At 35.9% G+C, this 21,797-nt stretch overlaps 1 protein-coding gene across 6 annotated transcripts in view; it reads left to right on the plus strand.

Moving 5' to 3' along the window:
• The window catches only part of Abl (tyrosine-protein kinase Abl), a 162,127-nt gene that overhangs the window by 126,306 nt on the left and 14,024 nt on the right, over positions 1-21,797 (plus strand). For 3 of the 6 annotated variants that reach the window (XM_083144459.1, XM_083144455.1, XM_083144460.1), the window contains 11 exons: positions 754-1,052; positions 2,228-2,369; positions 3,680-3,810; positions 8,585-8,669; positions 10,544-10,721; positions 12,163-12,334; positions 13,794-13,906; positions 15,019-15,161; positions 15,770-15,892; positions 17,865-17,997; positions 20,982-21,094. In XM_083144459.1, the coding sequence (XP_083000585.1) occupies positions 754-1,052; positions 2,228-2,369; positions 3,680-3,810; positions 8,585-8,669; positions 10,544-10,721; positions 12,163-12,334; positions 13,794-13,906; positions 15,019-15,161; positions 15,770-15,892; positions 17,865-17,997; positions 20,982-21,094 (1,632 nt within the window). The remainder of the gene's footprint in view (positions 1-753; positions 1,053-2,227; positions 2,370-3,679; positions 3,811-8,584; positions 8,670-10,543; positions 10,722-12,162; positions 12,335-13,793; positions 13,907-15,018; positions 15,162-15,769; positions 15,893-17,864; positions 17,998-20,981; positions 21,095-21,797) is intronic. The other 3 variants (XM_083144457.1, XM_083144456.1, XM_083144458.1) reach the window with 3 other exon arrangements.

Raw genomic sequence — 21,797 nt, forward strand, 5'->3', positions numbered from 1 at the left:
ATTCACTGATGTATAGTCAACACCGTAACCTGATACTTCAACTTTTCAAGTAGTTCCCCAATTGTCCTCGCGATGCTAAGCACAGAAATTTTGAGGGCTACACAAGGAATGGAGCACGGGACCACCCGCAGCAAATTGGTTTATAGTCTGCAGGGGATATTCTCACAAAGTTTCAGGAAACATCTACCCCCACAGGAGATAAATATGCAAGCTGAATTGAAATAATGCCCTTCTTGGTAAAGGTAATCAAATTTCATTGGTTGAATGTCACAGGGCAAAGTCAATTGTAGCAATAGACATGGGAATATGTGGGCAAAGATTGCTTTCATATGTGCATTTAAAAAAAGTGATACCAGTATTTTTTCGTGAGAGCACAGATTAGAAATTTGGAGAAGAGTTGCAATTTGTGTGGCATTTTTCTGGCAGCTCATGTTGTCATTTCCTTATCAAATAGCAATTATGGAAAAGGCATAGGTTGTCAAATTTCAGCTTTCCTCAGAAAAACAAGTTTCTTTGGTGCTCCTATCTTTTCTAACATAGATCGCTGATTTTCAAATCTCTGTAAAACTTTGCTCATCCTCTTTCTTGCAACAAAGCCTAGACAATGAAAAATCACACTGAAGATAGATTCAAGCAAGAAAACATCAAAAATTGGACCATTCAATTGCCTAGCTGTACTTGATAAATTATGAAATTGTGCATCTCTATGGCAACTCTCTTCTCTTTTCTTATACCTTTTCTCCTCTCTTTCAGGTGAACAAGTTCGGATCTTGAGTTACAACAAGAGCGGCGAATGGTGTGAGGCTCATTCAGCTTCGGGTCAGGTCGGGTGGGTGCCTTCCAATTACGTGACCCCGGTGAATTCACTGGAAAAGCACTCGTGGTATCATGGTCCAATTTCTCGTAATGCTGCTGAGTATCTATTGAGCTCAGGGATTAACGGCAGCTTCTTGGTGAGAGAATCTGAGAGCAGCCCGGGTCAGCGAAGCATATCGCTACGCTATGAAGGAAGAGTATACCATTATCGCATAAATGAGGATACTGATGGAAAGGTAAGATACAGTATTTAGTGAGTTTGCATGGTGCAATTTACGATCTGAAGAATATATTTGTGGCAAGTGTTGCTTCCCCCAAAGAATTCCCAGGTTTGTACAAATTTAAGCATGACAAAGGAAAGAAATTAGTGTTTATTTTTGGACCGTTGAATTTTCTTAGCATGTCTCAGTATGTATTAGAGCAGAGATTGCCAGATTTGCTGCATTGTGGAACTATTTCCCACATTTGACAATACATGCTGAGCTCCCAAAGATTGACTGATTTTTTTATGATAGTTTCTTGGTTCATAAATACCTCTATGCTGTAATGAAATTGTTATTTTTAATGGACACACAGATGGAGAAATAAAAAAATATGTTGCCTTAAACTACTATTTAGAAGATCTTTAACTTTAGGAAATTTTAGATCCTTACATTTAGTAATTTTCTGAGATATCGACAAATTACTTTAGATTGATCATTGTCTCAGAGGTCAGCATAATCAACTTAAAAGTTGCCTTGCATTACTATTTGGTATGTCTATCATCAGTTCACCAAAATTTGGTAGTTAATGATCGATTTACACTACCAGTGCATTTTGTTTCGTTTTCTTCAGCTTTGCTGATAAATACCCAAAAATTCATTATTTTTATTGGTATCAAAGTGTTCTTCAAAGTCAAAGATTAATTGTGCATGAGTCTTGAAAATGAGGAATGTATTGAAGGATTATTCTTAAAGTAATTATTCTAGAAATATTGATCGGTCTGTTTAGAAACTATGATTCAGGTGCAATCAACCCTTTAACTTATCTACAAATGTCTGTGTGTCATAAGCTGATGTAAAAATATAAAGGAGATTACTGTAAAAATAATAAGTTTAAACAGAATAGAGTACATTAAAGTAAATGCAGTCAATGAAATAAGGAACCTTCGAAATAATCCTGAGTGTATGAATTTTTATTTTTCACTTTAATTTCTTAGTTCTAAGAAACTTCAGTTGTTATGTTGTTTTACCATTTCTGTGTTTTTTTTGTTCCTATTTCTGTACACAAAATGTTTCTCAGTATACACAAAAAAAACTGTTTGTTCCTGTTAAAATTTATCTCATTAAGAAATAAATATATTTGTGTGTTAATTGTGATGTTACAGCTCACTGGAAGAATTGATTAATGTCTAGTTCTGTATCATTTACAGGTGTATGTAACAACTGAAAGTAAGTTTAACACTCTGGCAGAGCTTGTTCATCATCATTCCATGCACTCCGATGGTCTTATTACTCAGCTACTCTATCCAGCTCCAAAACACAACAAGCCAACAGTTTTTGCTCTTAGCCCAGGTAAGTGTCTGTAGAGAAAGCTATTGTACAAACCCAAAAAATCGCACATTTTTCAGAGAACAAGTACGTACTACATTAAAAAATATTTTACTTACAAAACAAGTGGTACTTTTGTATGGATGTAATTTATTAAAACCAGGTCAGAAAGCCAACATTTCTATAACTAACACTTTGTATTCCCTGTTTATGTTTTTACCTCTAAAGGTATTAAAGTACCAAAACACTATAAGCATTCTGATAACAGTTTTTTTTTTCTATTTCTGTTATTTTACATTGTTTTCCTACCTCTTGGGTTAATCACAGCTGTAAGGATGAATGATAAATAAATGATATAAATAAAAACGTTCGGTCTGTTCAGGTGCTATCTTGAAAACTCACCCCTTCTCCCCAATCATATTCATCTCTATTTGATCAATATAGGCAAAGTTTTGTGGATAACACAGTTCTCTATTAGGCTAACATGCCAATTTCGAGTCAGCTTCATATAAGTACGAGTGTCAACAAGGCTGAGGATGCCATTTGTTCTAAGGAGGGACAAAAGGCATTTTCTTACTACCATTACCTGACTTGCAAATTCTTGCATTCTTTATGACAATCCTGTATCATCTTTAATTTAGATCCATTTAATGTTTAGTCCTTTGTAATTATTAATGCAGTGTGTTTTCATGTTACTTGTTCAAAATATGAAAATTGCAGGTTTCAAGCAAGCAAAAATATATAGAGGCAATAGTCATTCACATGCTGAGTATTAAGATATTGATTCATACTTTTCCAGAGGATTTGCTGATGTTTCAACATCTCAACAAAGAGCAAAATGTGCTTCCCCAATGGTGCAGTGGTAGCGTCTTTGCCTTGTAATCAAGGGGTTCCAGGTTCAATACCCGGTGGAGGCATATAGTGGTTTGGATATTACTTTAAACTGTAGGATCAGTCCCGATTAGCCTTACTGTGCACAAAGTGGACTTAAAACACCAAATCAAACCAAAATCCATAAAAGAGCAAAATGTAAAGTAATATGCTGTTTTTTCTCAAGAGCTGAGATACCTGAAATTTTGGTTTTCAAACTTCTGCCATCTACTTATTGTTTGTTCGCAAATTGTGCTATTGCAGAGATAAAATTATATCCTGTAAACGGTGCTCAAAGTGGAGGGGAATGTTTTCCCCCACAACCGAGCTAGGAAACTTTTGCAAAGCATTCCCCCAGTAAATTGAAGTAAACATCCTCCCACCTAACAATTTTCACTTTGAGTACTGCATATAATTAACTATTTTTGAGAAAGTACAAATTTTATGTAATCATATTTTTCCAGAACCAGATGAGTGGGAGATCAACAGGACAGATATTGTAATGAAGCATAAATTAGGTGGTGGCCAGTATGGTGATGTTTATGAAGCAGTGTGGAAGAGGTATAACATGACGGTTGCTGTGAAAACATTAAAGGTATTTTTTTTCGATGTTCATGTAATAATATTACAAGTTTGATTTTGGTTAAGCTCATTAATTTATTCTCTCGTGTATAAAGTTTGTTTGAAAGCAAGTCAATCAAAGTTAGTTTTTGGCATGTATGTTAATGTTAGAAATTTCAAGTAAGATAATGAGATTTGTAAACAGTTGAACTAATATAAAGGAATCCAATAAAATCATTTTCGTAAATTTAGGAAAAACTTTTGAGGTTTTATTATGTGATTCAGTGCATAGCAAATTTTAAGTTTTCTTTATGAATTTGTTTTAATGTAGGTAATTCTCTGCCCTAATAACATTGCTTTCTGAGGATATAAAATACATTAGGTACATGGATACAAATCATGCAAGTAAAAAGTAACTTGTAATAAAATGCAATTTAGTTTTATTAAGTAAAAATGAGGATTACATATAAATGAAAATCAATAACTATCTTTTACATATTCAAATTGTTTGCCTTCAGCATCAACGCACTCCTACATTTTACATCCAAGTACACTTCGCTACAAAGTTCTTTATTTGTACACTTTCCTGGCACACTTCTCATATGAATTGAAGCAATAACAATGATGTAGAAGTAACAACTGAATATCTACTTTTGAATCCCCCTTTTTTTTACTGTATATATGGGGTGCATGAGGTCAGGGAAATATTGTATCATGGTATATTTCTAGTGCCTTATTTTTCAAGAAATTTTCTATAAGTGTTATGTCAGTGACTGATAAGATTGTTGGAGAATGAATGTTAGTGTTATGTTGTTATTTTTTTGTTATATTGAGTTGGCAACTAAGTTCCCGCCGTTTTTTAAGGAAGGTGTTGAAAGGTTAGTTTTCAATAAACAGATACAAGTAGTTAATCAATAATGTATTCTCCTGTGTTGTTTACAATGTTTTGCCAACGTTCAACAAGGTTTTCAATACCTCGTTGGTAGAATCACGTGGTTTAGACTCGAAAAAGTCATCCAACCAAGCTCTCAATTCTGCATCAGTATTGAACGAAACTCCCCACATAGCATTTGAAAGAGATCGAAAGAGGTGAAAATCCGTTGGTGCCAAATCTGGAGAGTATGGTGGGTGTGGCAGCACTTCCCAACCATGAGCTTGAATGGCGTCCTTGGTCATATTGGCGATATGAGGGCGGGCGTTGTCGTGCAGCAAAAGACCACCATGCTGCCGATTCGGTCTTTTCTCTTGAATAGCCGTGTTGAGTCGTTCCATTTGTTGCACATAGAGTTCCGCGTTGATCGTTTGGTTCCTTTCAAGCAATTCGAAATGGAGAATCCCTTCCCAGTCCCACCATACGCACAACATCGTTTTACGCGGATGAAGTTCCTGTTTCGGGCGTGGGGTAGCTTATTTTCCGGGGCTCAGCCATTCCTTACGCCGCTTCATATTCATGCAAAGGCACCATTTTTCATTGCCATTAACGATTCGGTGAAGAAATCGTTCCTTGTGTCCATGGGTTGCACGGTGCCGAGCAAGCAAACCAGCGGAGATTGTGGCTCGTTGATTTTTGTTGGTGACACTTAAAGTGTGAGGCACCCATGCTCCACGCTTCTGAACCTTTCCCATCGAGTGAAGATGCTTCTCTACAGTAGTGTGGGAGCAACCCATTGTCTCTGCCAGTTCCCTTGTTGTTTGACGCGGATTTTCATGCAACAGGTGGTTCAATCGCTCTTCATCGAACTCAACTGGACGGCCAGAACGAGATGCATCTTTGAGGTCAAAATTTCCTTTTTTGAACTTCACATACCAATCACGGGCGGTTCTTTCAGCTATAGCACCCACTCCATACACAGCACAAATGTTGCGAGCAGCTTCTGCGGCCTTAGAACCTTGATTAAAGGCAAAAAGGAGGAGGTGTCGAAAATGCTCATTCTTCTCAACTTGACATTCTATTTTAATGATCTGTAAATAACAAGAAAATGTGTCTTAGTAACAAAGAAACATAAATTTAGGTAGAACAATATATTCTCTTTCGCATGATGTACACCTTCGTGCCAAACGTATTTAATGTCATAGAGATTTTTCCAATTAAAAAAAATGGCGGGAACTTAGTTGCCAACCCAATATTAACTTAGTGAATTGAATTGTGTTTTCCTTTAAATCCCATTTGTGCTCCTAATTAGGAAAACCTTTTTTAGAAAACTTTTTCATGTTTTTTTTATTATTGTGAAACTGAAGTTGAAACTGAAAATTTAAAAAAAAAATTGTTTAAAGTAGTAATTTTTGACTGGCAACTTTAGTTGCCAAGAAGCACATACAGAGTCAAAATCAGTAATATACGCAATGTTTTTATAACATCTAGGAAAATCTTAGTGATAGTATTGCTGTTGTTTTGGAGGGTTATGTACTGGTTATAAATTAGCAAAGAATGGGTGCTGAGGGGCTTAGTTTATTTCACTCACATCATATAATACATATAATATTCTACAGTTAGGCAAATTAGGTAATTGTCAATCAAATGTCACTGTGTGTGAAATACCTTGAAACATTCGTTTGGATGCAGAGGCGCATCCCACTTGTTACAGATAAATTGTGCTATTTCCACATACTGTGCAACGCCTGTACTTGGATATTCCCTTGTCAATAATGTGATCAGTTCTGTCTTGCCTTATATCATCCAACACTGGCGAGAACTCAAATGTAGGTTGCATGCCTGGAGGTTCCTGTGGCATCCCAAAGACTTCAGAAGACATGTGTCACATTGACGACGAAAGTCTAGCAATGATATGTCATGTCCAAATTTGCGGTACAAGAGCCATCCTTGTACACATGAAACATCAACGGCCCAAGCAAAGAACAGCCACCACCATTTTTTGTTCCTTATATTACAATGATAAGTAGCTACGAATAGGTCACTGATATCCACACCACCCATGTGCTTGTTATACTGTGTTGTGGGGTGTGGAATACCCCACCCCTATTCTTTTCTTCTCTGTTTGGGAATAGCGGTAAGACTTTTGCCTCAGTTCCATGTAGTGACAATTAGTAAGTACTGTTACAATATTGTTATCTTTCCACCTTACTACCAAAAGCTCCTTAGTGGATGACATGGAAGTTTCAAATCGAGGTGATGTCTTCAGTGATTTTTTATCAGGCTAGTACATGCTAGGATGACATCTATATTTTCTCGGAGAGTCCCAGTTCCACCTAACCTCCTCTTTGTTAGCTCTTGTAGCAGGGAGACGGAAGTGAACAAATTGTCAAAGTATACTTTTGTACCAGGGAAAGGGTCCACATACTCTAATAAACCCAAGTTTATATTTGGAAGTTGAGTAGAAACACCACAATAAGGTTCCGCATGTAGTATGTAACCAGAAGGATCAGCAGCCACCCAGAGTTTGTAGCCAAATTGTATTGGCTTGCCACAAATAAATTGTTTACACTCATGCTTTCCATAGTATGGTATGATACTCTCATCAATGCTGATATTTTTACCATGGCTTATAATCTTGAATGAATTGTTCAAGAAATTGAACATGGGGTGAACTTTGAACATGCGATCTTATTCAGTATTTTCATGGTTATTCGCCAGATGGAGGTTTCTTAAAATTTCTTCAAAGCGCTTACGCCGTATGGCTTCGGTAACTACAGATATGTGAACATCGGTTTCATTTCTCCAGTAAAGTCTTTTTGACGGAAGTGTGTGATAACCTGTGAGGAGCATCACACCAATAACAGTGAGCATTTCATCTGTCATACATCCTAAATCGTGCACTAAATGCTGAGTAGCATACCTGTTGGTTTCTTTTACTATATGGTCAATAAAGTCACTAGTTAGATACAGCTGAAGTGCATCTAAAGGACGTGTAACTGTCTCTTGTAACATATCTTCAGAAGTAGGTTTATGTACTGGAATGGGTTCGCCAGCACTAAAAGAATTACGTGTTTGTTCATTTTCAATGACAAAGGTTGTGATTGTAGTCTACCCTGTTTATATGGAATACTGACACTAGCTGACGTACTCGGGTGTGGCTCCTCTTCTGAATATGGACTGTCATTGTCAGTCTTATAAGTCAGTAACACCTCAGACTGTAGAATGCGAGCTGGAATTAAATTTAAAAAGTAAAATATTGTAGCAAGAACAAAAAAAAGTAAAACTATTTTCCTGCGATTTGTGTTAGCATTTATGTAAATAATTAATTAAAACTGTTAAATATTGTAAATATTCGTTATTTTATGGGTACGTCAACACTAAGGTTATTTGCAACCCATCACATGTCTGTTGCGGACATTAAAACACACACATGCCCTTGCCGGGACTCTAACCTCGAGACCTCTGGATCAAAGCGAGTTGAGTCGATCACCCAACACGCTCGGCTACCGAGGCCGGCATAAAACTGTTAGGTTAGCGTCTTAATGTAAATACATACTTTTCAATAAAAATGTTAATTATCTAAAAAAACAAATGAGCAGACACAAAAGACATGAAGAGACTTTGAAGCATTTCATTTGCACGAGGAATATAATAGCTGCTTAAAAACTGCTATAGGAAGACATAATTTTTATTTTTAAAAAAGGGAAGGAGTGAGTCATTCATTCATTTATTTCAATGATCAGAGCCTCCCCAATAATTTTGACAAGTCGGTGCCCCTGGTGCTGCCAACAGTTTTCACACACTACAAGTAAATAAAATATAGCCTGGCAACTTTAGTTGCCATGTTAGGGGACATTGAGATAATATTTTGGTCCTGTATTGTTCTGTTATAATTTCTTCTTGTTCAGGGAGTAACATATCTTTGTGTTTACAGGAGGATACAATGGCATTAAAGGACTTCCTGGAAGAAGCTTCAATTATGAAAGAAATGAAGCATCCAAATTTGGTTCAGTTACTTGGTAAATGTTGTTTTTATTATCTTTCTTAATTATAGTCTTAGGATGAAATTCCTTTTTATTAATTTACCCTTTTATACACTCACACACGGACTGTTTTACTTAGTAAACAGGAATGGAAAATGGTCTGTAAAGTCAGTTTTTTAGATCTCTGTAGTTTGTCAGTCAGTATTTTTGTGTTTTCGTGCCTGCAATGTGCGATTTTTTCCTTATTGAATTTTGGGTGATACATGATGACTTCTCTATGAAAAACCAAACATATGATGAAGGCTGTTGGGAAAGTAGCGTTGTTTTCTTCAAAAATGTGCACAATGATAAGCACATTACATATGTAAGAGAATAGGGCAAATTCACGGAAGCACAACAAAGAACTATTTGAGATATGAGTTGTTTAATAATTTAGGGCCTCCCCAATGGCACAGTGTTAATGTCGTCGCCTTTAATCAAGGTGTCCCAGGTTTGATGTTTTGGATCCCACTTTATACTATAGGTCCAGTCAATTAGCCTTACTGTGCATAAAGTAGACTTAAAACACCAAGTCAATCAATTGGTTAATAATTTATTTTTTCCACAAAAAAAAGACAAGTTTTACCTTACGTAACTATATTTTGTTCTCATCATTGTTATTTTTGAAATGGACAATTTTTTGCTTTAAATGTTATTGTACAATACTTGAAAACACATTTTAATCTTCACAAAAAACATTACTGTTGTGTTCAGTTAAAAAAATTTAAAGACTGAATGTAGATGTGGAAGATGATCACATTTTTTCGCCCTAACATTCTGAAAGCTTGAGAGTGTCATTGTTGAAGAAGGTTGGTTTTTTCTCATGTATCCAACCATACACCTAGGCCTGATCACCGCATCATTAGTCTTGAATTTCTCACCATTCAAAAAAAACAACTCAATGGTTCAAGCAAATGGGCCGTTGAAAGCAAAAGTGGTGCAAGTCAATCTACACCATTCACAAGCTCCACCTTTGTTCTATTTTCTGCATGATTTGGCATATGGGATATTTCAGATTGAAGTGACATGCGTATCTTGGAAACAAAACCTTCAGATGTAAATGCAACCTTTCATATCAGAAATACGTGATATACCACACATGTTGCTTGCGTGTCACACAGACTGGGCCGTTTTCTCAATAGAATGCTTTATCCCAATGCATTGCCATCTTTGAAATATTTTTACTTCTAGTTTGTACATATGAGTGACGTATTCTGTGCATTTGACCTCAACAGTTGTTACTTGTTGTATGCATTTATTAATCACCTTATCTAGATTAATTAGCTATAGTAGAAATAAAACACCAAGGCAGGGATGGAAGTAATACAAAAACAGAAGTCTGACAACATCAAATATTCCAGCAATTTCTATTTACATGAAAAAGTTGTTTACTGGCAGTAAATGTGGTAATAAAGGTAGAATACGTCACTTGTACATATTAGTACTTTCAATGTTTTAACATTTAAATATAATGTTCTTTTGGTCATTTGGGATGTGATTGTTTGTGTTTGAAAGTGTCACCATTAGGAGACAGTAGCATCATTACAAATTCAGCATTAGAGCCAATCTAGTGTTTAACTGTTGGCACTTTTCAGGTTGGTGTGGAACTCCCATGTTGCGTGTTGGCTGCCAGATACTTGTTGCATATCTCTTGTCGCTTTGGTGTGAATTCTTTCCTAGTTTAGCTAAAGTGGTTTCTTGCAAAATAATAAAATTTTATTCACTGATCAGTTTCTTGCCTTTTGTTAATGGTGGCAAATTGATCGATGAATGAAAATTGCATCATTTACTCTGGTATAGTATTACTTAAGAAATAAACACACTGCTCACTGTAGTGGACATGTATTATTATGCTGAATTCTTTTATTCAGGTGTTTGCACACGGGAACCTCCTTTCTACATTATCACAGAGTTCATGAGCAAAGGCAACCTTCTGGACTACCTGCGAAATGGAAACAAGGAACAAATCAATGCTGTCGTCCTGATGTACATAGCAACCCAGATCGCAGGAGGCATGAGCTATTTGGAAAGTCGGAATTTTATTCATAGGTAAGGAAGGGTATATATAAGAGTGCTCGGTTGAAACTTCAATATTGAAATTTCAAGTGTGATCAACAGTGAACGGATTTATATATAAATACATATCTTCAATTGATGCTATTTTCTCTTATCTTTGCGTATCGTGGCATGTAAGCTCAAAAAATGCTATTCTTTTTTTCAATTATAACACCATTAAGCCTTGTTTCCATGATTATGAAAAACTAAATATGCTGACCAAGGCAGTAATTTATTTTTTTAAAAACTTAACTAAACTAAACTAAGTTTAGTGTATGTTTTTAATAAAATAAATTACTGCTTTGGTCAGCATATTTAGTTTTTCTTTTTTCCATATTTTTACAAATAGATTTTAGCACATTCTTTACATGTAATTTCCATATTTCAAACATTTTCCGGCATATATTCCATATTCATGCCCAGGGGTGGCTCAAAATTTTCACCCGGGCAAGGATGATTTTTGGCACCGCCCCTACTTTACACCCTGCCACCCTTCTCCCCACCTTTCTCCCCTGGCCCCCCTACTTTCAACCTTCTTCCAATAACAAAAAGGCCTGGCCACCCTATTCATGCTCTTAGTACATTTTCCCTTCTTGTGTTAAATACCAAAAGTTTTCCTTTTATCTGTATTCTGTTCGTTTGTACTCTTTGTTTATTTTAAATTTTGACAATAGACAATGCAACTGTTATTCTAATGTTCTTGTCAACAATGGAGACTGTAAGCTCAAGCATTTGAGGTGAAATCCATTGATTTTTAAAGGAAATATGTACTCCCATTAATCATGCGATAATGAACCTTTGGACAACAGGAGGAGATTCATGTATTAGCACTTTGAAGAATATTTGGTAATCTTTTATTTTGGTACTAGAAGATAGAACACATTGTGTACTTTAATTTTGCATTACAATTACAATTATAATGCCTTTTTATGCTAGGCGAGCTACTTGAGTCATGTAAATTACTCTTTTTTAATAATTGTAAGTCCATATTTTTATTAAAATAACTAAATATATATTTACATATCTAACACTTTATTAGTACATATAAATCTGTTCCCTGGTGATCAATATTGTAAGAAAGGGTTAGGGCACCCCCCGCCCCCCCACCCTAGTCATTGCTACATTAACCCCTGCGAAGGACCAAAATGCTTGAATAGCAGCAGTGGTTATTGGTAAAGAAAAGTTCCGATTGACTTTCTGGTACAGGTATGTAAATCTTGGCTTAGCCCTAATTCGAACCTTTATATCCATATAAATAGCAACAAATTGGCACAATTTTGCACCAACTTACGGTATATTTACAGAAATATCAAAATGGTAAAATTATCAGCTCTTTTGCTGTGCACCGTTGTGCCTATCATCCAGTACCAAGAAAGTGAATATTAATCTGGCTTATTGTTTGTACAATTTATTAAATTGTATATTTACATTTCAGGGACTTGGCTGCTAGAAACTGTCTAGTTGGAGAAAACCATTTAGTGAAAGTAGCAGATTTTGGTTTAGCTCGCCTCATGAGGGATGACACGTACACTGCACATGCAGGAGCCAAGTTCCCCATCAAGTGGACTGCCCCTGAAGGCCTGGCATACAACAAGTTCTCAACAAAGGTCAGTATAAAGCTCAATTGCCTTTAAACTGACTCTGTCCTCCGATTATGTGATTTCTAGCTGCTTTGTCGCAAAAATTTAAAGAATGAAGAGAACAATTATCCAAACATATGAGAGATAGTTATATTAACAAATTTTACTGAGACATAAGTTTGTACATAAAATTTAACATTGATAATAGTTTGTTTTTAGTTACAATTAACTTGTAAAATGGAGTAATCCATATGTATTCAAACCTTAAGTAGTGTTATGTGGTATATGATGTTTTATTGAAACACAAGTCATACATAATTACTTTTGAAATAAAATATTTCTCAGTTGCCCATTGTACCACATTCATCACTAATTTATAATAAAATAAATTTACAACATACCTTATTAGGGTGATGTTTGCGCACAGTTGATAAAATATAAGTTACCTGGAGCATTTCTGGCATGCTTATTCAGTGGACGTGACCTCTGCCTTCTCAGCATGTATCTCCTAGATAACAATGATGGTACATGTTTTTTTTATCCATATTCCTTTTTTAAACTTCTTTAACCTTTAAGTCATGTGAATCAAAGTTATTTTAAATTTCACATCAATGAGGCTAATGAATTTAGTTTTTATGAACACAACCACAGTATGGTATAATTTCATTTCAGAATATATATTGTTATTGAACACTGTAATAATATTAGGAGTGTCAGATTTGAAACCTCAGTATTGCATCAAGTTTTGAAAATGTAATTTTTTGTGCATCCAGGTAAAGTTGTACAACCATGGATACATGGGTTGTAACAACCCCTTTGGAAGTCAGTGGGGTCTTTGCAATCCATCACCGTACATGGTGTGTGTCATATGACATTTATGTTCTTGGTAGTGTGTTAAGTTAACTTAATACCTCTTTACATGCCATTGTCAAGGTTAAACGTAGACAAAAACTTTCCAATAGTAAGAGTTCAGGAATCGTTTAATGAGTTATTCCTAGTGCATGATTTGGACATATTTTTCAATTCGTATAATGTTGTTAGGTGCAAAATTCTGTAAAACTTTATATTTTATTGGATTTGACTGGAAATGAGTTTTAACTGTATTTATAATGTTGTTATACTATCATAAATTTTAACATTAACATTATTGTTAACATTTGTGTGTATTATTAACATTATCTTTGTGTGTATTATGTTCAACATAAATGAGACTTCAGTCCTGTGATGGACAAATAAATTAAATGAATGTAAATGTTTAAAATTTGATTGTCGTGTCCTCCTGGAGTTGTCAACAAGGGATTTGTATAGATTCCTCCTTTCTGGAAGGATTTTGGAATCTATTCAGTGTCTTCACTAATAAGTGTGGGGGAAATGGAATGGATGTGGAAATATAGATGGCATCATGTTTCTCCACAAGCTTTTGCATAGCTTCAAATCAATTCAAGTAGAGATATGGTAAAAATATTTAACTTTTTTACTTTTCCAGTCTGACGTGTGGGCTTTTGGCATACTTTTGTGGGAAATTGCCACGTATGGCATGTCACCATACCCAGGTGTAGATCTCACCGATGTGTACCATGTGCTTGAAAAGGGCTACAGGTGAGTGAAATGATGATTTTTTCATTGATGTGTTTAAGTAATAAGTAATGTTCTTGCTTCATGAGTTTTAAAGCATGCAATGACTTATTTTGTTACTGACCTTGTCATATGATGTCTCACAGGAAGTAACCAAGCTTTTAAATGCACAGTTCTTTACATAGCTTTTGCCTCCCCAATGGCGTAGAGGTAACGTCACCTAATCAAGGGGTCCAGGTTCAGTACCCAGTGAAGACATATAGTGGTTCAGATCTCACTTTAAACTATGGGCCCAGTCCCAATTAGCCTTTTTGTGCATAAAGCAGTGGCGGTAAACCAACTTTTTTTTCACATATGTAAAAATTGCTGGAAAATTTGAAGTTGTTGGACTTTTGTTTTTGTTTTAATTCCATGCATTGGTGATTTATTTCTATTATATATAATAAATATATACAATAAATAAGGATTCTTGCGGCAAACCAGGTCAAATTTTCAGAATACGCCACTGGCATAAAGTGTACTTAAAACAAAAACAAATTTTACATATCTTTCAACTAGCTGCTTCTATCTGGAGCAGAAGCTTCGCAAGTGGAAAGGCTTAGGAAAGGTTTGCAGCAAATAGCAACCAATATTAAGGTACCATTTCCATTCAAGTGAAGACATTGCATACAGGATGTTTGTTTTTCTTTTTGTTTCTTATTACTGAAACATATGGGCCCTTTATAAGCATAGCCTTATAGCCATGATTCTTAATTCTATCATTCATAGTGTCTGAGATGTTAAGTTTTTCTTAGAGTAATACATAATTTAAATTTGATGCCGAATTTCTAACGTTGGAAGCGGCCCCGGCGCCCACCCAGCGTCGAATAATATGGGTACCTGGGGGAAACCCTGGGGGGTAAAGGCGGTCAGGGGCGTGATGCTGATCACATCACCCCCACTCACGACCGGATCAAGAAAGTGTAAGGCGTTACCCCCACACCCCCTATACGCCTTCATGGTGTGGTGCTATGCACAGGGGAGCACTTTACCTTTTTTTTTTTTTTACCGAAAACCGCTCTGGTATAGAGACTAGTACTGTGGAGTAAGCATGTAAGAGTTAAGTACATAGATTAAAATAAGTTTTCTCCTTCTAGAATGGAATGTCCACCAGGCTGCCCTCCAAAAATTTATGAATTAATGCGGCAGTGTTGGCAGTGGAATCCCAGTGATAGACCAACATTCCAAGAAATCCATCATGCCTTGGAGAACATGTTCCAGGAATCGAGTATTACCGAAGGTAGGAATTTCAGTGTTGATGTAACAGTGTTTGAAGTACTCACTTTGAATTTAGTCCATAAAACTTTTCAAGAGAGTGAATGTCTTACAGTGGATGTTAATGTTGAACATGACTTAATTTCTTAGTAAAATTTGATTGAGTAATAGTGTGTAAACTATTATAAAAATATTTTAATGTAAAAACTCTGGTTGTGGCTTATGTTATATTTTCTCTAACTATTCAGAGAAACTTTTAAATTGATATAATCTCTCTGAAATGATAACAATGCAGAAGTGCCTCCGTATAACACCACAAGGCAACATAATGTAATTGCAAGGACATCCTTGAAATCTAACCCTTAGATGGATAAATTGGTAACGCTAGTGAGGATAAATGTCCCAACGTATAGAAATGAAATTTGACAATAAAAATAGGCTAATTTAAGAACTATATCTCTTTACTTTTTTATTCTTATTTTGATTTCTCACTTTATGTACATTATTATAAGCCTCTTTTATGTAGCAAACTAACTGTAATATAGTTTTATGCATTATGTTAAATACACAGTGTTCTATAACTGTGTAAATCTGTTCACAACACTTATATTGTGTTGTTTTTTATAATTGCAGAAGTGGAAAAGCAGCTCCAAGGAACTTCTCAACTGTTGTATAAGAAGCCTCATGGTGGAAGTACGGGGAATATACATGGGCTTGTTGTAATGACCGAGCAATCACCCAGCGGGATGAGTTCAGGTAAAAACAATCTGTTTCGTGCGTGTAGTTGGTGCTTGTTTGCCAGTTTGTTCCAGTTTGTAGCAGACTTCACAGTTGTCGTCCAGTGTACATCCAATAACCTCAGGCTGTGTCCAAAAGGTACAAAGTACAGACTTGAAGTATGGTCTTGACGGAAGTGACGTCACCTAGTACATTTCGAAAGCGCCAAGTACACAAGTACACAGCTCTCAGCACAGACCGTTGCTGACTTGTTCACATGATTTCCACACTTGTCGTTCATTTGTTTGAAATCACGGAGGTAGAAAGCCAGCAACACAGATTAAATATATGTTATAAACCAGCAAGTTGTTGCTTGAAGTTATTCTAATGTATAGAAGTGAATGTATAAGAACACTTAAAAATGCTATGTGATTTTTATGGTGAAAAACACGTGTTTAAAACGTGGGGGAAAACAACGTGTCCTCAGTTTTATAAACTGATCGTATTGGCACTGCAGTCGAAGTGCAGTTCGAAAGACTTTCACTTCCAGTCGGCGACTTCAAGATCGCACTGCAAGACCACACTCGGAGGATGTTCGCTTCAAGTATGCTCTTGCGCCTTTCGAACACGGCCTCAGTATCATTGTTGTAATTCTTTTGAAAGTGCTCATCAGAGCCATTGGTAATCCCCGGTACATTATCTTCAGACTTGTTTGATTTGATTTTGGTGCATTTGTTTCATTTTACTTTGCTTTTCTGCCACTGTTGGATAATCCTGAAGATGAGGATGAATGGTGATAAGATGAATTTATGAAAGTGCAATCATAAACACGCATGTCCAGCACAGAAGTCCCACATATACTGCCTGTAAGTCCAATGTACAGTCCATGGTGTACAATACAGAAGCAAGGCTGATACTTCAGGACATTCTGAAAAAGCCTCTTGTTATACCTGCAGGCTTGTTATCTATTATTACATGTTCAGATTATTTTCTATTTTATTGTTTACCGAACTGAGTTTCATTGTAATTATAAGTTTGCATTCATCATCATCCTTCGCCGTTTCCTGCCTCTCGCTGGGTCGGCATAGAAGTCAAACCTCTCCACTTTTTCCTGGTCTTCCACCACTCCTCTCTTTCCACGGTGTTCCAATCTTTTCCTCTTCTCCTAACACTCTTTGCTATCTGCTCTTTCCACCGACATTTTGGCTCTCCGTTGGCCTTATTCCCACTCCTTATGCATTGTAAGCTCTTACTGGTAGCCTTTCTGCATCCATCCTCTTTATGTGTCCAAATCACCTCATCTGTGCCTGATCTATCCTGTCCTGAAGTTTCACCACACCCATTGTCTGTCGGATCTCCTCATTCCTTATTTTATCCCTTCTAGTCTTCCCCAATATACTCCTTAAAAATTTCATCTCCACTGCCTGTATCTTTATTTTGTCTCTCTCTGACATTGTCCAAGTCTCTGCTCCATACATAATTATTGGCACATAGTATGTGTTCTATATTACCTTCTTGCATTTCATAGGTACAGTACATCCCTGTTCCATATTAATCTTCAAACACTTTGATACCCATTTGTCCTCTTCTGTTTACCTCCTCAAGTTTGCATTATCCTTTTTAAATATTCAGACTTTACTAATATTATTTTCTTTTCATGTTCTTCACATGGAATTTGTACAGGACAGGTTAATTGATACTCTATACGTAAAATTACCAATAATTTTACTGATCTGTCATATCAATACCCATTACAGTCACCAAGTTAAATACACTTACTACAGAGATTAATGGACCATTTGTAGTCCAAAGTAAAATCTTGCAATTTTATATCAGGTCGGGTGAATATCTGTAATTTCTTGCCAGTCAGATGAATAACATTTGTGGACATTGGTATGTTGTGCAATCCATTCTTAATTTGCAGAAGGTTTGCATTAGAGTTATCCATTTTGTAGCAGTTTTGCATTAGAATTTTCCAATATGGATAATGAATACTACTTCTGTTTTGCAGATGCATCTTCAGTGGGGAAGCTGACAACTTTTACAGGTGGCCATGTTCAGTCCAACAAGAGCAGCGTGGTGCAGTTGCGTAGGCCCACCAACAGGAAAGGAAAACAAGCTCCTGCTCCACCGAAGCGTACCAGGTATGCAGTTTGAAGTACAAAATAATATCTTCTGTGTGAAGATGTTTGGATTGGTAGTGATTGTTTCAAAAGTAGAAACATGATCTGTAACACTATTATCTGCAATGTCCACAGGTAAATTAATCCAATTTGACTAGCCAGATACTGGGTATTGATATTTACTCAATGTTGTTAGTGTGTTCACAAGTTCCATTGCAGAATCAGCTAACTTGGAAATTAAACATTGATATTAAGAAATTGGTTTATTAATAGGCACCCTGTAGAGATTTTTATTGCTTTATTAGAGATGGGACAGTTTATTAATATTTGTCAGTAAAATTACTGATAAGTTTACAGATCCAACATATCTGTAAATAGCGTTTGATTTAGTGTAAACTTCTGTCATTTGAAATAATTCTTGTAGCTGAAATAATCCTTGTAGCTTTCCTGGCAGCCAATAACGAAGAGGTTTTCTCTGGCAAACAGCCAGGTGATTTCCGGATAGGCGATTGCCTGAGAAAACCTCTTCATTCTGTCATTTGGTTATATTTTTGTGTTGATCGCATACACTAATTAAGGAGGTTAATCAGTCATTCATGTTCTATCAGAAATGTTTGCAATTTTATCGTAGAGCATTAGAATATTATTTTTCTTGCAGTTTACGGTTCTCACAAGCATATAAACACATTTTTTGCTGTTACGTTTCAGGAGAACACAGTCTCTCTTGATAATAATAATGATAATAATAATTCTACAATGCAAGCAATACATACATACAAGAAACATTAGAATATTGTGTGTCGCTGTCTGTGCGTATATAAGAAAACAGCCTTCACTTGACACTTCTGACACACATTAATGCTCTTGCACACAGTGTTTCAACTCTTATCATTCATTATCTAGTGAACTGAACATGTGATAACATACTTTTTCATTTTTCATGATACGACTGTGTTTTGTAAAATGAGGCTCACTATTTTTTCTTAAATTTATTTGCTAGAAAAACTCGTGAGAGACATGATCACAAATTAATTATTTGCATCATCAACTTCATCAACTTCCTATATTGAATTAAATTGATACACACATCAGTTAATTTTATAGTTCTCTATTGGTATGAGTAATTAAAAATGGGCATAATTGTGGAATTTTTGTGCCTCAATTTATTATTTACCTTAGGGATGGAACAGATTAATTGATACTCTTATCAGTATACGCAGACATAGACATATTCTTTTATTGGTAAATTTACAGATAATTTTATGGATGTTATAATTCGCATGCCCTGATTTTATAAAGTAAATGTAAAGATATGCACTTTTTTAAAAAGCAAATCACATTTCAATCACTTGGTTTCATTGAGTAACTAAAGAGGTTAATGAACCACTTCAGGATTCTTCAAAGAATGTTTGCAGTGTAAATATTATATCAGTGTTTTATCTGTATCTTCACAAATTTCACACTGGTTCATTCCTAGTTTATTATATTGTTGCCCTTATGTCAAAGATGTGTGTGCGTATTCTTGGCTGTTATTGCCTAACTATACTTCATAAATTTTTAGTCTATATTTTACCACATCTAAAGCAGGAATTATTTTTCAAATTCTAAACTTACTTTTTTTTCATTGAAAGTCACTAAAAATTATAGCTTTAAGAATACTTTTCTTAAAACATTATTTTTGCACATGCATACATGTCGTTGTCGTAAGGGTGACAATATACATTAATGTGGTTTATACCCTTTCACTGCTCAAGAGTTTTTAACTATTGCTGAGCTGGTACCACTGCCATTATTCTTACTTGAAAACAATAACAGTTTTTCTTTATAATATACATAATTACATATTAGGTAAATATTTAAACACAAATTACATGTCTTCCCAAATTTTGGCTAAATCATGAAAAAGCATGATTTCGAGGATATTTAGATTAAACCCAACTAAACTTCATGGCCTAGCAGCCCTCTAAGAGCCAAGACGTGCCAGAGTTGCTTTTCATTAGGTGATGCATGGTCAGCGCATCAAGTCCCATCTCCATGGTTTTCTGCCTTTCGTGACCAGAGCTCGCTACTACTTCTTTTTCAAGTAGCTTGTCAATTGTCCTCGCAATGCTGAGCCAATGCTGAAATTTTCGAGAAATCGAAACTGGGACCATTCACACCAAAGGTGAGTGTGCTAACCATGTGACTATGTGGGAGTCCCGTATGATATTTAGATTCTGGGGAAAATATCACATGGCATTGTTCAAACTCATCAAGACCCTCAGATTCCAGGAAAGTATGGACCTATGAGTGGATCATTTAAATCTTCCTTGCACAAAATAACAGGAAGTGAACAAGTCTCTCCAGAGTGCTGATTGATTAATTCCAACTGATATTTTCTGTGATGTATTGGCATACATATTTCGATTTTGATGAGAACACGGAATGTGATTACAATGTTAATTTTTCATGTTTTTGAAAGGGGAGAGGTGCATTTTGCTACCATGTTTTGTCACGAAATGATGTGAAATGAACTGCAAAATGTGAAATAATCTCTAAACATGAAATTTAGTGTTTACATAGCGACGTGACACCTCCTGAGGTCTCAATTATCGTGTGAGTTAATTCTGCAGTAAATATTTGAGAAGCCAAAATGGAGTTTTTTTTACACAGGAATAAACTTAATGCTCCGATAACTACTCATATAAATGTGCTATTAGAACTGAAATGTTAATTTTGTGTAATAAGTATAGTTTTCTTTTGATCCCGAAAAATGCCCAGTTTTTGCACTGAAATCTTGAGCTTTTATTCACCACAATTATGTGGCTCTGACGATACGGTTACCGTATATCGGCTGATACAGATACATTAATTCGGCTCAGCTCTAGTTATAGTTTTTCTTTGGGGGGGGGGGGGGCAATGAGCACATTCAATTTTTGTTGTTGGTAGTAGTAGTATTTTGTCATTGAAAATAATTTACCATTGCTTTGGTGCACTATAAGTGTGGGCCAAGTGAACTGGTGTAGTCTTCTCTCTTGCAGCTCCTTCCGGGACAGCACGTATGCAGAGCAAGACTTGCTACAGACAGAGACGCCAGATGATTCATCTGACTTAAATGGTATTGAAAAAATTTTTGAAGGTATTCATCTGCTTTCCTTTCTTTCTTTCTCTCACCTTGTTTTTCTACTGCTTGTGGTGTGCTTTCAAAAAACACTGCAGAACTTCTGAATGATAACATCTTTCTCTGGCCACAGTTTAGATGGTACATAGATTAGCATGCTGCTTGCTTCTAGTAGGTATGTATGCATTTTTCATTCTGTAGTAAAAGTGCAACGTCAGAGTCAGAAATGGTAGCTATAAGTTTTATTTTTAAAATAACATCTGTATTATTATAAGTCAGAGTGGTTTCTTTTTACAATGATTTAGGCACTGGTTCAGCAGCCGAGCTTGTTAAATTGTTGACATTCAGATTCTCTAAAAACGGACGTTCCCAGGATTCAGTCTGGGATTGAGTTTGTTGGATGTTCTTTATCACTTTCATCTAATCATCACTCATCCTAAAGGCCATTGGTTGATTCCAATGGCAGCGATTGGTTTCCAAAACAGGTGGGGGACAAGGTACCAAGACTGGGGTGAGGGCAAGAATTGCTGCCACTGGTCGAGTTGTAGGGAGAGTGAATGGGATAAGTTAATGGCCTGTCTGCTGGACTCAAGCTTTCTATGGCGAGTAGCTGTTTCCAAACTTTCAACAAAGTCTAGCAAAGTTGGATAGTGGCTGCAGTTGTTTGGTGCTCTGACAGAATGAATCCATCCATAATCCATGGTTGCTGTTGATCGCAAGT

This window comes from Lepisma saccharinum, chromosome 23 (assembly GCF_977018435.1).
Source record: "Lepisma saccharinum chromosome 23, izLepSacc3.1, whole genome shotgun sequence".
Lineage (NCBI taxonomy): Eukaryota > Metazoa > Arthropoda > Insecta > Zygentoma > Lepismatidae > Lepisma > Lepisma saccharinum.